The 14,609-nt window shown below is 35.1% G+C and overlaps 2 protein-coding genes across 2 annotated transcripts; one reads left to right on the forward strand and one right to left on the reverse strand.

Moving 5' to 3' along the window:
• The first annotated feature begins 91 nt into the window (after positions 1-91).
• Positions 92-8,891, forward strand: LOC145217707 (serine hydroxymethyltransferase, mitochondrial-like). The gene is made up of 13 exons (XM_080085043.1): positions 92-272; positions 695-814; positions 3,101-3,173; positions 3,346-3,468; positions 3,799-3,883; positions 3,952-4,033; positions 4,436-4,558; positions 4,909-5,069; positions 5,598-5,742; positions 6,141-6,240; positions 6,633-6,788; positions 7,106-7,213; positions 7,810-8,891. The coding sequence occupies exons 1-13, from the start codon at positions 207-209 to the stop codon at positions 7,935-7,937; spliced, it is 1,470 nt and encodes a 489-aa protein (XP_079941169.1). The 5' UTR covers positions 92-206; the 3' UTR covers positions 7,938-8,891.
• A 446-nt stretch (positions 8,892-9,337) lies between these two features.
• LOC145217708 (RING finger protein 32-like) lies at positions 9,338-14,547 on the reverse strand. The gene is made up of 8 exons (XM_080085044.1): positions 14,382-14,547; positions 12,871-13,054; positions 12,715-12,804; positions 12,420-12,604; positions 12,061-12,185; positions 11,794-11,997; positions 11,472-11,630; positions 9,338-9,582 (listed from the first exon to the last, which is right to left on the reverse strand). The coding sequence occupies exons 1-8, from the start codon at positions 14,415-14,417 to the stop codon at positions 9,372-9,374; spliced, it is 1,194 nt and encodes a 397-aa protein (XP_079941170.1). The 5' UTR covers positions 14,418-14,547; the 3' UTR covers positions 9,338-9,371.
• Between the last annotated feature and the right edge of the window lie 62 nt (positions 14,548-14,609).

Genomic DNA, 14,609 nt, shown 5'->3' on the forward strand with positions numbered 1-14,609 from the left:
TTTCCCTAACACCCACGAAGTAAGTTAACATCGATATTTTTGCTTGACCGGTTTTCACAGCTGATTAATATCCGTTAGATGGCACTGCGTTGCGCCACGGTGAAGTGGAAAATTTTATTTTGCAGATTGCAGCCGTGGAAAGTTTTCATATCGTTGCGCACGTTTTTCTGAGTTTTTATCCCTAAACTGTAATTTGAATCAGCACGATGAATCGAATTTGCACTGCACTTTTTACTCGTTCCAACGTCGCACTTTTAACTAGAACTTCTGTTGTAAGTTTAAATTTATTTTTGTATGCAATATTTGCAATCGTAATGCTGATTTGTCACACCTTTTTTGTAAAAAATGTGCAATCATTTTTACCTTAGCATGTCACTATGCACATCCTCGCTTGTTGAAAATGTTAAGTTTGTAAATTGATGTTAGCATTTTGCATGAATAGAAGATGCTGCAATGTAGCCTTTGCGATTGGAAATGAGCATAACGCATAATTTTCATGTTTGCTGTCTAGATGATTGTCAAGTAATTCATATAAGTGTAATTAAATGTTCATTTGGTAAACCTAAAAACGTTAATGCCATATATTGAGAAATTATTTTACAATAATCTTGCAATCACTTTTTCAAGAAAATGCTGCAATCTTTGCCATTGGAATTGGCAATAATTATAATCCAGAATTTTCTTGTTTGTGCAGAGGTCAAGCTCAAAATGGGTTGGCAATGAGTCCCTTGAGGAGGATGACCCTGAAATCTTCAAAATAATTAAGAATGAAAAAGATCGGCAATGTAGGGGATTGGAACTCATTGCTTCCGAGGTATAATGTGTTTTATGTTTATTGTATAACATGATGGTTCCCAAACTTTTGAATTATAATTTTATAGCAATTCATTTGAAAATTTCTTCAGCAGTTGTGGGCATAGGCGTCGATTTTTTAGCATAAATGTTCTTTGGTGGGGTGGCAAAATTTGGTCAAGTGGTTCCTTACACGATCAAACCACACTAGGGTTCCTCTATTTCTCGACTTTTCATTTCTTGAGAAACGAGAAATTAAAATCCATTTCTCGAGAATCTCGAGAGTCTCGAAATTTTTATTTAGGCCGAGTTTTCTAACAAAAACAAAAAATTTCCGATTGTCTTTTTTCGCTTCTAGTAGCGATCGCAAGTAGTGATTCGCTAGCAAACCGACTGTTATAGATCTTACGCAACCAGGCGTGACTACTGCCTGGGAAAGGTGAAAGTTTAGCGGCAACGCACGCTAAAAATCGCTGTTTCGCAAGCAAAATAAGAAAGTTATGTGTCCAGTCCGCTCTAGAAGCGAGTTGATACGAAAAATGCACATAATAAGAGGTGTCACATTTACTTTTTGTTTAAGATACATGACGTAATATTTCTAGAGAAATTTGTATTTATTTCTCCAGAGTCGAGACTCGATTTTTTCGAGATTTCTCGCGAATGAACTCTAAACCAGTGCTTTTCAACCGGGTGTATTGTACACCCCAGGGTGTACCATAATTTTTAAAGGGTGTACCACTTTGATGGGGTGTACTGGGGTGTACCAGACAAAAAATATAATATACCTATGACCAGGTATCACAACAGGCAGGTTTCAGTTTTAGAACAGACTGACTGGAATGTACAATACATGGCACAACATGCATCTCAAGTGTTCACAGATTTTAAGTTACAAAACTCTATTTGTGACATCATAATTTAATATTTCACTTGATAATCGTTGTTAATGGTGGTTCTTTCAGATGTAGAAAGTGAATTGTGGATTATGGCTTGTTGATATTGCGCTCATCATCATTTCTGTTAGGACCACAGATTCAGTGTGTTACAGGGTTGAATAATTTTTTTACTGGGGTGTACAAATTTTGTGTAAACGTTAAAAGGGTGTACCATTTCAAAAAAGGTTGACAAGCACTGCTCTAAACCACACTACGATACACGTGGCATTTTGCGGATACGCAATCTTGCTTAACTGGGATGTAACACCTCGTCACAAATGGTCCATCTAGTTGTGGAGTTATGATGTCACAATGCATTAGTGATGTAATCACAGCAGCGGACTGGTTAGTGGCAGGAAAAATGTATCATCGTATTTATCTATTAAGAAGTCTTGTTTAAAAGGTAACATAACGCACAAAATGCAAACGTGGTTTGTGATACTTGAACCGAGATCTGTAAATTAAGTTTACTTTTAATTTTGCAAAAGTATTCGGCATTGCAGTTTTGATACGAAATTTGCGCACATGGGTGACCACTGCAAATATATTTCCCGCGCATGGAAATGGAACACTATGTAACAAAATAATCCCCAACTGCCAATTGTCATCCAGAATACATGAAAACATAAAAATTGCCATTGTTACGTCATAAGTCTTGTTTAGACTTGCTCTGGAGGAGCAAACTTGGCGAAAATTACTGAAACGAGTAGCACAAAATGGGTTTTCCCCTTGCCTTGTTTGAAAACAAGAAGGATTTCTGGCAGCTTGCTGTGCACATGCTCGAAATATACCGACTATTAGAAAGAGCGCATGTGAATGGAAGAAACGCATATATTTAAAGCACGAATATAAACACGACCAGGAAATTTATGGGGTGGCAGCATAGCTATTTTATAATGGCTGCCACCCCAGAGATGTTTAGTTGGGAGGCACGCCACCCCTGCCACCCCGGGAATCGACGGCTATGGTTGTGGGCCAAGCTGAGCACTAAATGTTTATTCTACCAAGACAAAAGTTAACTTTTTTTTCTTTCCCCAACAAGTTAACGCAATGTTTGCACTAGTCTTGTGTGATTTTGCAAACCATGATCCACAGGCAGATTGTAACATCAAGGACAAAAATAATGCATTTTTGCATTCATTTGCATTTTTTGGTTACTTTTGATGAAACAAAAGAGCATTACCAAGCAATGGAGATCTGAATTTTCACAATTTGTGCTTATCTGACATCTAACAAGATTACAGAAAGACGAAAGCTGTTTGGTGATTGCTACAAAATTGCTTAAGTTGGGGGAACTACTGGTGTAGCATTTTCACCAGCATACAACATGGCAGTGGTATTTTACTCAAATGTTCATGTTATTGTTTCTTTAGAACTTTTGTTCAAGAGCTGCTCTGGAAGCAATGTCCACATGTTTGTCAAATAAATACTCTGAAGGTTATCCAGGTAATATGTCCAACTTAACAAACAGTTTTTGAATAAAATATTTTAACAAGTTTTTATGATTTAAATTTTGCTTTGCCCAAAATACTAGCAATCAGTTGCATTTACCACTACCATTGAAAAATAAGAAAACATGATTTCTAATTCATCAAATTTTAACATAATTGTGGTTTAGGTCAACGTTACTATGGAGGAACTGAAAATGTGGATGATTTAGAAAGATTATGCCAAGATCGGGCATTGAAAGCTTTTCGGCTGAATCCTGAAGAATGGGGTGTTAATGTGCAACCCTATTCAGGTAGTTAACTATTCATACTAAACCGAAGTGTGTAACCCAGTGTGATGTTGCATAGTTTTTTTTCAACTGTGTCCCTCACTAATCAGTCTTCTTCAAGTAATTTTTTAGTTTTATAACACAATTCATTTTTATTATTCAAATTAATGACCAAACTGTTGCGACACTGAAGTGGTTGGTTGTAATAAAATGATTTTTTTGTGATTATCTGTGCCTGATATGTGTCCTATTTTTGTAAATACTAAATTAAAGACACTCTGTATAAATGATTTAAAATGAGTTGATGTATAACTGTGGTTTAGAGGTTATATTATATCTTGTATTTTATTTCAGGTTCTCCAGCTAACTTTGCTGTGTATACTGCACTTCTGAAACCTCATGATAGAGTGATGGGACTTGATCTTCCAGATGGTGGCCAGTAAGTGATATTTGTACTTGTGAAATAGAATCGCTGGAGCAATATATAAATGTCCTTTTTTTTTCAAGTCTCACTCATGGATTCATGACGGATGCCAAACGAATTTCATCTACAAGTATTTACTTTGAATCTATGCCTTATCGCCTAGATGTGAGTTACTATTATGTGAAAAGTTTGATTAACATTCTCAGATGTAATAAACGATAAGGTTTAAATGTCATGTATTTTAAAGTTGCTGCCTTGATTGCTAATTTCGCTGGGCTCGCTGAAAAATGTCTTACATTGTTCTTGCCAGCTACATTTTTGTAAATGATCCCCATGTCAAGCAGTGTTTGTCAAATAAGCAAAAAAATTCTAAAATTCTTCCCCTTTTTAAAAATTAGTTCTACCAGCTTCATTGGAAAAAAAACTGACCTTCTGTTCCCCAAAACAAAAATTTTACAACTTTTTTTGTTGGACGGACATTTCTACAGCAGTTTTTATAGATTTAAAAAAAATTAATACCTCGCCTAGCAACTTATTTATGGTTTCCAAATGTGTATTTTTTTTCAGCCAAACACTGGTTATATTGACATGGACATGTTGGAAACTACTGCCAAGTTGTTCAGGCCAAAAATGATTATTGCTGGGGCCAGTGCTTATTCAAGACTCATTGACTACAAGGGAATGAGAAGGGTAAGTTAAGGGGTCCAAAAAATATTCTTCTGTGGGCTAGATCTGTAGATTGTTGTTCTTTTAACATCAGCCATGATGAATATCTGTTCATAACTGGGATCAGCCCTATAGCGTTCATGCAGACCAGCGACCATGACCTACTTTTATATGTATAAATCTAAACATGCCAGACCTATTGAAGATGTTTTACTGGTTTAAGCCAACTATTAGACATAAAGTTTGCATTAGTTAATTTCAAAAGCACCATAAACACTAAATAACCTGCTACTGTTTTCTTTACAAATTTTCATGACATTGAATTGTTATTGATTTAGAAATAAAATCAATTGTTTGACTTTCCCTCTCTTTAGATTGCTGACCAACACAATGCTTGGGTGTTTTCTGACATGGCTCACATCAGTGGTCTTGTAGCCGCAGATCTCATTCCCTCCCCATTCGATTACAGTGATGTTGTAACAACCACAACTCACAAAACACTGAGAGGTCCAAGGGCTGGAATTGTATTTTACAGGTATAAAAAAGTACTGTATTACAGTAGTATAACCGTAGCTATAGTTTTTAGCCTGTCTTGTTTTTATTTCTATATGTGTCAAACAGGGTACTTTTTAAAACATTTTAAAAAGTTTGAAAGCCTGTTTTAAAGGAATGTAGTTTTCTTGTGCTACTGTCTCTCAACCTTTGGCCTAAATTTTTCTTGTAAGATACTGATGGTCCACCATGTCATCAACATACAAAGTTTCTTCGTTTAGAGTTTGTTGTAACATCATGCAATTAAGTGGGAAACATACATTTTAACACAATCAAACAGTACCTTATTTACATATTCAAATGATACTTAGAATTACATAATGAGCCTATATTATATGTGGACCATTTGTAGACTGCTCTGTGGCCCACTGGTTAAGAAACAGGGAGTTATGCTATGTTTGTGAACTGACAATAAACAACAATTTTACTAATGCTGAAAATTTCAACTTTGTACTTACTCAAGTGTTTTTTACTCAAGTGTTTTAACTGCAATGTCAATGTCTGATAACAGAAAAGGCGTGCGCAGCACTAACAAGAAGACTGGCAAACAAGTTATGTATGACTTGGAGAACAAAATCAACTTTGCTGTGTTTCCAAGTTTGCAAGGAGGTCCTCATAACCACTGCATCGCTGGTGTTGCTGTGGCATTGAAACAGGTGTGGTTTATTCTTAGTTGTGAGGTAAAATGCTAATTGGGTACCTCATTTACTCATTTGTAAGTCACCTTTGTTTGTAAGCAAAATGCGATGAAGTTGGCACTATTCTTTTACGACAATTCTTTCTGTTGCTAAACAGTACAACTATTTGTTGCAAAATAATTTTGAATGTAAAATAAAACAAAAAGCAGGGATGTGGAAATAGTGTTGATGTGATATTAAATGTGGACTGCACAAACTGTGGGGCAACTTACAATCAAATAAATTCAATAATTAAGTACTATTTTTGTTGCTAATTTGCAAGTTATTACAGAACAGAATTCCCTAAAAAAAGTTACAACCTAAGTTTGCTGCACTCAGTTATTACACAAACGAAATGGCAACTTTTGTTTTTCAAGACCATGGACCCTCATTTCAAGGAATATCAAATCCAAACTATGAAAAATGCCAATGCCATGGCTGAGGCACTTGTCAAAAGTGGATACACACTTGTGTCAGGTGATAATCTTTGTGCTGATAAAGTTTCTATTTATATAACATTTGTTACTAACCAACCAATGGTGCTAACGCCTTGCCAAGTAAATGACATTATTACTTGTAAGAAACCAGTTAGAACAACTATACCAACCATGCTATTAATTGCCTTTTGGTACAAGAACTGTAGAGTTGCTTACAGTCAACATAGCATTAAAATTAGTTGACAAAGTCTTGCAAAACACACCTTAGGTTGTAGTAATTTAATGACATAGTGTGATGTATTTTTAGCAAATACATTGTTACGTATGAAATAAAAATAATAACAAACACATTGTCAACAAAAAATAATAAGGGTTACATACTTGATTCTGACATGCAAACAACAATAAAATTACCAACTTACTTATTATCAGGTGGCACTGATAACCACTTGGTTTTGGTTGATCTCCGGCCGAAGGGAATTGATGGAGCTCGAGTTGAGAAAGTTCTAGAACTTGCTTACATCACAGTCAACAAGAACAGTGTGCCTGGTGATACAAGTGCATTGACCCCTGGTGGTCTTCGTCTTGGTATGTTGCCTAGATGTGTTGTGACCCAAATTGGGGTGACAAAATATAACTTTTGGGGCGCGAAACATCATGCATTCTTATGTCATTGTAACAATAAATTGTATACATGCATAAATTTTTTATTTACATGAAATAGCTTTACCCATCAAGGGGCCACAGAGAAATTTCTTTTCTAAAATGGGGTTGCAGAGCAGAAAAGTTTATGATGATTAAAAAATCTATTAGACAAACATTATGGTTTTGTTGTTTTGTTGGACATAAGCAATAGGCAATCATGTGTAATGTGTGAATAAACCATCATTTTTTCCCATACACAGGTGCACCGGCTTTAACTTCTCGTAAGATGGTAGAAGCTGACTTTGTGAAAGTAGTGGATTTCCTCAACAGGGGCACAGATATTGCAGTGGCTGCTAAAAAGAAAACAAGTAAGATAAATACAATATTTGTTTGACTAGTTAAATGTTTTAACTTTGGGGCTAAAGTTTTCAATAAAATCTAGCAAATTGTGTGTCTAAAATTAAGGGGTAATCTTAGCCAATAGCCATTTACCAAATAGGTAAGGGTTGGGTTTTTTGATGTAAAGTTAATGTAAACATATCTAACAGTTTTCTCTGGATGTTTCTTTCATGAAACAGTACTTTTTCTTTGGTTGTACTTTTTCACTGTTTGCTGAGAGAATGGTAGTTGAACTGTTCAAATTGTCTCACATAGTAATGTAATGAAGTTGTGCTCTCTATCTATTTCCGCTGGTTGAATCCAAACAGTGAAAAATGCTTGTTTTTAACAACAGGCAAAAATACAATTACTAAAGAACTTAACTGGAGTATATTTTATACCTGGAAAACATGCGACCCTTAATAATTTTTAGGCATTGATAGAAAACCACTATTACTGAACAACAGTAGACAACTATACAAGTTTACTGAAAACTGCTGGAAGATCAATATTCGTTGATACATTATGCCCTGGCATCAATAATTTATTTAGTAGACAACTAACATTGTTCCAACTTGGTCTTTAGAAAAAATTGCAGATTTCAAGCAGTTCATCAAAAATGATTCAGAAACAGTTGCCAAGATAGCTGAGCTGCGTGCAGATGTTGAGAAATTTGCTCGCAGTTTGCCAATGCCTGGGTTTCTGGATCGTTAACTAGTATATATCTCCTAATGCAGCTGCAGAAGAGTTTTGGCCTGGACCAATATAATTTCCAATTTTGCACGGGAAGTAGTTTCCTAATTTAACAGTTCCAGCATTTTTAGTTGTAATTTTAGCTAAAATTATTGTAATACATGAGATGTTTTAATGTTACCTTGAATGCGGGTATTTTACTTTTATGCCTGTTAGCACCATTTTGCCAAACGTTTTACATATTTTCTTGCTGAACATATTGCTCCGAACAATGTGGTTGCATGCTAAATTGTCATACATTGATAAATTTTCAGTTTTATACTGTTGCTCAAATTATATATATATGGTCACATATTAATAGAACAACCCAAATAAACGAAGCAAATAATCTGTAAGTTAATTTTTCACTAAACGCTTTGAATGATATTTTAATTCTTTGTTGGTATTTTTGATGGTTTTATCAAGCCAAACAACAGTAATAGTTTTGTTTATACCCTTACCTTGTTTTATATGATTAGGAAATTTTGTGCTACTTCTTTGAGTTAAATATAAAAAGACTTCTTCACATGACGGTAGCAAAAACTTAGACCTCAACTATACTAAAAAGATGTTTATTTCTTTTCGTAACCCGAATATAAAACTTCGCTGATCTATTTAAACCCCCAAAAATGTTGTATGTAGTGCCTTTCCATTATATCTTGGCCAGTTGCAAATTTTTCTATTCTGTGCCATTCAGTATTTAGAACAGTTGCCAAAACTACAATGAACATTATTATCTTTCTGATGCTGTAATATTGCTAATGCTTGTGGAATAGTTGTTTTAAAAAGGTGGTACACTTTGTTTGGTGAAGTAGTTTGTATCCTTTGCTGTGTAAATATGCATGTTTTAGGTCCTGCATTTGAACCATAGCCATTAAGCACTCCATTACACAATATACTTATTTGGTGATTAAAAATAAACTGCATTTAATATTATTCTGTCTTCAAAAAGATAGTTTCAGACATTCAGAATGATGTGTTTATAAGCTCTAGAACACAATATGCTTTAGTCAGCTTATAAGTTTGTAATTATTAGAATTTAATTGGAACATACCACTGGCTAAAGATCAAAAATATGAACACGGAGTCCTAAATGCATATTTTTTCCTAAAACCTGTGTTAATCGTACAAAACATTCAAAAACACCTTTCTTTTTGTGTGATCAGTTAACAAAGATTCTTGGATGCCTAAAACTTTTTATAAGTGTAACTTATGTTTGATAAGCTTCACTGAGCTAAAATGTCACAATAGGTTTCTCATCCTTCTTGGTACCATTAAATACCAAATACTTAAGTTATTATGGGACAACTGGTAATCAATTATTGAACAAACAACTTATGTACCACATTATTTTACTTCTTTGAGGTTTGCAACACACAGAATTAGGTAAACATCTGATTTTAAGGTAAGTGAACATCAAAAAACATCAACAAGACGCTTTGTATAAAACGCTCTGCAAACTGGACATTTAAAACTACATGGACTGGTGGTTCTGGTGACAGTCTGAGGCGTGATGTGTTCTTGGTCCTGTGTGGTTTCATCCAAAGAGAATTGTTCCAAAGCATTAAGGCAGGTAGCATGGAAGACATGAGAACAAGACAACAGTGCAATTGACTGACCTTGTGTGCTGTAAAAATATAAAACACGTTTTTTCATAATCACGGTAGTTTACATACGTGATCTCAGATTGTACAAAATGTTTGTTTCATTGTAGAAAAGAAAAAGCCTACAACTTTGTCACAAGTTGGGAAATTTTGAGGTGAAAATCAGTTAGCTATCTTGTATACAGCAAATAAATTTCACTTATAAAAACATCTTTAGTGTCTTAGAATGTATATAAAATAAATAATATACTGAAGATGCTTTTATAAGCAACATATATTTTTTCTACATAAGAAATCTAGCAGATGCATGGTAACAGAATAGGGAATGATTCCCAAAACTAGAAGGGTGGCTTAGCACATATTGCCATTGCACATACACTGTGACCTATTTCTTAACATATATTTACATCTGACACTTATTTATTGGGTCCCATATCATCCACCATCTTTTATAACCTTAGTTGTTTATGCAAGCAGAAACTCATGGGTCCCCACACATGCAAAGTTGTATATAATGCATTTCAAGAGATTATAATGAGAAAGTTTGGCATTGTAACGTCAAACACAGTGATCGGTACTGTGCTTAAATAAATATGCTGTATGGAGTACAGACTATTCAAATTCATTCCATTCATACATTTATTAAGGTTTTTCTATTTTATGACTATCTGAGAAAAAAGTGTTAAATAGTGAGAAAATAGGCTAAAACACAACAATCAGCTCCTATTAATGGTGAATTGCACTTGACTGTAAGGGTCTAGTGGAGTAAAAGATAGGTACTACAGAGTTTAACACAACAACCAACACCCACAAATGGTACACTCTACAAACTGTCCAAATTTTATTTAATTCCTACATTGTTAAAAAAATCGAACCATTTGGGGGGGCTAGTGGGGTAAATGTTGGGGCAACAGGGTTAAACACAACATTATACACCTATAAACGGCACACTCTACAAGCTATGTAAATTTCATTCAATTCTGACATTGTTTACAAAATGGACCCATTTTGAGGGGCTAGTGCGGTAAATGCTTGAGCGACAAGGTTGAACATAACAAACAACAACTATAAATAGCACACTCTATAAGCTGTCGAAATTTCATCAAATTCGGATAATGTTTTAAAAATTCACACTTTTTAGGGGGCTAGAGGGGTAAATATTGGGGTTGCAGGGTTAAACACAACAATTGACACCTATAAGTGACAAATTCTGCCAGCTTTTCAAATTTCACCAAATTCTGACACCGTTTAAAAAAACTCACCCATTTTAGTGGGTCAGTGGGGTGACTGATGGGGTTTAACACCCAAAAGTATAAAATATGAAACCAAGATGACCCAATTAACAGTCATGTAAAATTTTATCCAAATTGAACAATGTTTGAAATTCTGACCACTAGAGGTGTTATCAGCAACATTCGTCAACGCTTCTGACGTCATAAGGCTGTTAATACCCCTCTGACTGGCATGTGCAAAAACGTCCACCAAGTAATGCACAAACAAAAGTACCATATGTACTAGTGCCTTTATTATACCATTACACCACAGAAATCTTTCGTTTGGGGTGTGCAGCAACATACAAAAACGTTTTACACTTTGGGGTATATCGGGATAAATACTGGGGTTATCAAGTCAAACAAAGGAAATGGCACATCTGCATTACTATATCTACCATCTGTGAAAGTTTCATCCAAATTCACCAAACATTTCATGCCAAAAGTGCATGGACAAACTTCCTATAATTAATTTACTAATATTTTTAATGTGGCAGAGTTATGTCAATAGAGTTACTTGCCATTGAAAGACAGGAGATGGGGTAGTTTTGTGAGAAATATATTATGAAATCTAATTTTTTACCACACAAGAATAATAAAATGCTTTTCTATCTTTTTTTAAATATTTTTTTAGTACCAACCTGGCAGATGTGTTGGCAGTGTCTGTTTCAATGTTTAGGTTTCTTAGGCAGATAGGACATTCAGTAGCTCCTCTTGCACTTGCTGTAACTGAAACTTTCAACCATTCCTCTTCACACATGTTTGACATTCTCATTTTGTCCCAGTGCATGAAAATGTTCCTTCAAATTAAACTTATTCAACACACATACAATGTAAAAGGCAGATAGCTTTTAGTTTTGCGGTTCTTGCATTAAGGTTTGAATGGAAGGTGTTGCATAATGTGTTGAAAAATGCTTTGGCTCTTTCCTATTTAATAAAACAATAACACACAAAGTAACGTACCTGCTTTCTTGTATTGATTCGTCAATGTTGTCTAAAAATCTATCAACATGATCACTTGCAGCCATGGCAACCAACCGATCTGTGATCTCACTTAGTTTGTTTTCATAAAATGTTTTTCTCAGTTTTGGATTTTTTGGTGGAACAGTTCTTCGTAAGTTTAAATACCATTTCCGCACAACATAACCTCGCCAATAAGCCTGAATTCTAAAAAAAATTCAAAGGATTTCAATTGGGTCCCTTACTTAAAACCAAATAAAATTTGTTTACTTGGCAGCACTTCTGTGTCTATAAGCTTTTGTGCCATCATGTACTACTCTGGTCTGATAACCATTTCTCCTGCACATTGGACAGGTTTTCTTTCCAGTAAATCTTTCAAAAGCTTTAAGGCATGCCTGAAAGACACACAAATTATTACAATGATGGAGAAAAAAATACATTTGATTTGGTTTGTTAAATAATATGATGAAACTGCTAGCTCAATAATAACTGTAAATTTATTTACATGACACTGAGAAGATAAAATAATGAGGAAAAATGTATTACCCCCAAACCAATGTGAAGACTTTGTATCATTATGACATAATTGGTAAGAAAGAAGTAACAAAAAATACTGAAATCCCACATACCCTATGAAAAACATGTGAACAGCTGAGAAGAACTTGATCTTCCATTCTAAACTCATCCTTACATATAACACATGGGTTTGTAAAATCTTCACGCTCAGTTGATGCTAGTTTTAATTCTTTCCATTCCTGTTCAGTGAGTAAACGCTGTTGGTCCTCATTGCATGCAATTAAACCCATTTTCTGGGCTAAAATAAGTTTGTTTTCAGTCACTTTTTCCAGATAATGTACAATATAAAAAATAAACAAAATAGTTTCCAAAATTTAGTTACTTTATTAGCGGTACAGATTTGTTTACCTAAAGTTAGGGGTCTTGGCTTGGGATCCAATATATATTCTGTTTCTGTCTTGTCTGGAAGCTTATGAGCAATTTCTTTCCTTTTTCTTCCTTAAATTCAATAAACATAACAAAATATGCCAATAAAACATGTGTTTTTGTCCAATGTCAATTTACCTGTATCTAGTGTAGATTTGCAATTTTTGATTGCATTAATCCGATGTCGTTCTTGCCCTTTAAGAGCTTGCTTCAGGGATGGCCTTTTTCTTTTAACAGGGTCTGTTAAGGACAAATCACCTAAAGCCATTTCTTTGATTAGGTGATCTTGGTATGCCACTGCAACTAGTGCTGTAGTTGGATTCTGTAAATAAAATATTCACCAGTAAGCGTAAATCTATTCTATCCGTCACAATATACAATTTCAGTTTAGTTGAGCTAAGTTTATTTCTCGGTACACAAATCATAGTGACCCAATAGCACTAAAACAATCACCCTGTTGGAAATAGCTGCATAACGTTAAAATGTTATTGAGCGCAAAACTTTTGAGGGCTAATTGGTGGATCATGACTAAACACACTGCAGCTATTACACCATGTTATACAGCATTATTGTGACTAGGGCTTATACAAGAAAGTAAGTTTGGCGCAGTGTTGTTAAACAAGACTGGGGGTTGGGGAGCAATGTTGGTTGGAACAGTAAAGAGGGACTGAAAAAATAATCACACAAGTCAGGGAAAGGTGAGGTGAGGTTTGAGTAAAAACTGACAACAAAGAAACTTAAGTTTGTCAAACTTGGGTGTAAAAAGTATGCTTAACCAGTAAAATGATTGGGTACACTTGACATCAGGTTAAAATGTAGCTAAATTTTAAATTAATGGGACGATACCATATTTTGAAGCGAGTACGAGTACCACATGTATATACCTTCGATACCGAGTACATCAATATAGTATTGTACTTAGCTTGTATACCGTGAATTCATTTTTCTGCTGTGTTCGGGGTACATGAGCAGTGAGCACATACTGACATGCAGAAGCATGTAGAAAAAAGTGATTGTCGCCATAGCGAAAATAATATACATCACCTGGCAGCCAGTCTGCAGAGTGTGGCAGCTGCACGCGCGATTTTTTTATAAAAAAAAATTTTGCACACCAATTTTTGATGGTTGCACGCGAAAATTGTACTGTTTTGACCTCTTTTACTTGCTTTGGGCCTGTTGAACTTGCCCTTGCACGCAAACTTACGGGTCGTGCATGCGCGCACGTGGGACATGTAGGTCCTGCACGCGCGAGATCTCGTCGGGAACTGCCATGTTCTGCAGACTGGCCTGGCAGAGCTTTTTGCCGATTTTGTTCTGTCCAAAGCAAATTTTGGGCAAATGTTGCCAGTTTCCTTATAGTGTAAACCGGCCTTTGGTATTGAACGTTGGTATCGAAAACTGATGCAAAATATTTCGATACCGAGCACGAGTATAGATACCACTGAAATCGTTTGATACCATCGATACCGAGTACCGAGTACTGGGTACCCGTCCCACCACTATTAATTTAAAACAAAATTGCCAATGACGTTGCATAAAAACATACTCATTTTTTTTCAAACTTTAGATCAAAACTTTTGTCATCATCGGTGAAATAAACATTGTCAAGCAGAAACAGTGGGTTTAAAATAGTTTCTAACACCACTCACCGAATGCAGTTTGTGTGACAGACTTTGTCGTTCCATGTTTAAAATGTATTTACGTAATTTACGTCCAGTCCAGTTGTTATTTAAGTTTGCAAATGGCGGCACACGTTGCCTACGTAACTTGTTGAATGGTAACCGTCTCAATTATAAACAAATATGTTTTCTATTTAAAATTAAATATACTTGTATTTACAAAAAAAACTAGAGAGATAAATGTTGTCTAACGACCAT

Source organism: Phallusia mammillata, chromosome 3 (assembly GCF_965637545.1).
Source record: "Phallusia mammillata chromosome 3, kaPhaMamm4.hap1.1, whole genome shotgun sequence".
In the NCBI taxonomy this organism is placed as follows: Eukaryota; Metazoa; Chordata; class Ascidiacea; order Phlebobranchia; family Ascidiidae; genus Phallusia; species Phallusia mammillata.

What these genes read in the sequence shown, in the direction of transcription:
- LOC145217707 (XM_080085043.1), top strand. Translation starts at nt 207, where the DNA reads ATGAATCGAATTTGCACTGCACTTTTTACTCGTTCCAACGTCGCACTT. An exon ending in TGGAACTCATTGCTTCCGAG is followed by an intron (nt 815 to 3,100) that starts GTATAATGTGTT and finishes TTGTTTCTTTAG; the next exon opens with AACTTTTGTTCAAGAGCTGC. An exon ending in GGCTGCTAAAAAGAAAACAA is followed by an intron (nt 7,214 to 7,809) that starts GTAAGATAAATA and finishes CTTGGTCTTTAG; the next exon opens with AAAAAATTGCAGATTTCAAG.
- LOC145217708 (XM_080085044.1), bottom strand. Translation starts at nt 14,417, where the DNA reads ATGGAACGACAAAGTCTGTCACACAAACTGCATTCG. An exon ending in TGTCACACAAACTGCATTCG is followed by an intron (nt 13,055 to 14,381) that starts GTGAGTGGTGTT and finishes TTTTATTTACAG; the next exon opens with AATCCAACTACAGCACTAGT. An exon ending in AGACACAGAAGTGCTGCCAA is followed by an intron (nt 11,998 to 12,060) that starts GTAAACAAATTT and finishes AATTTTTTTTAG; the next exon opens with AATTCAGGCTTATTGGCGAG.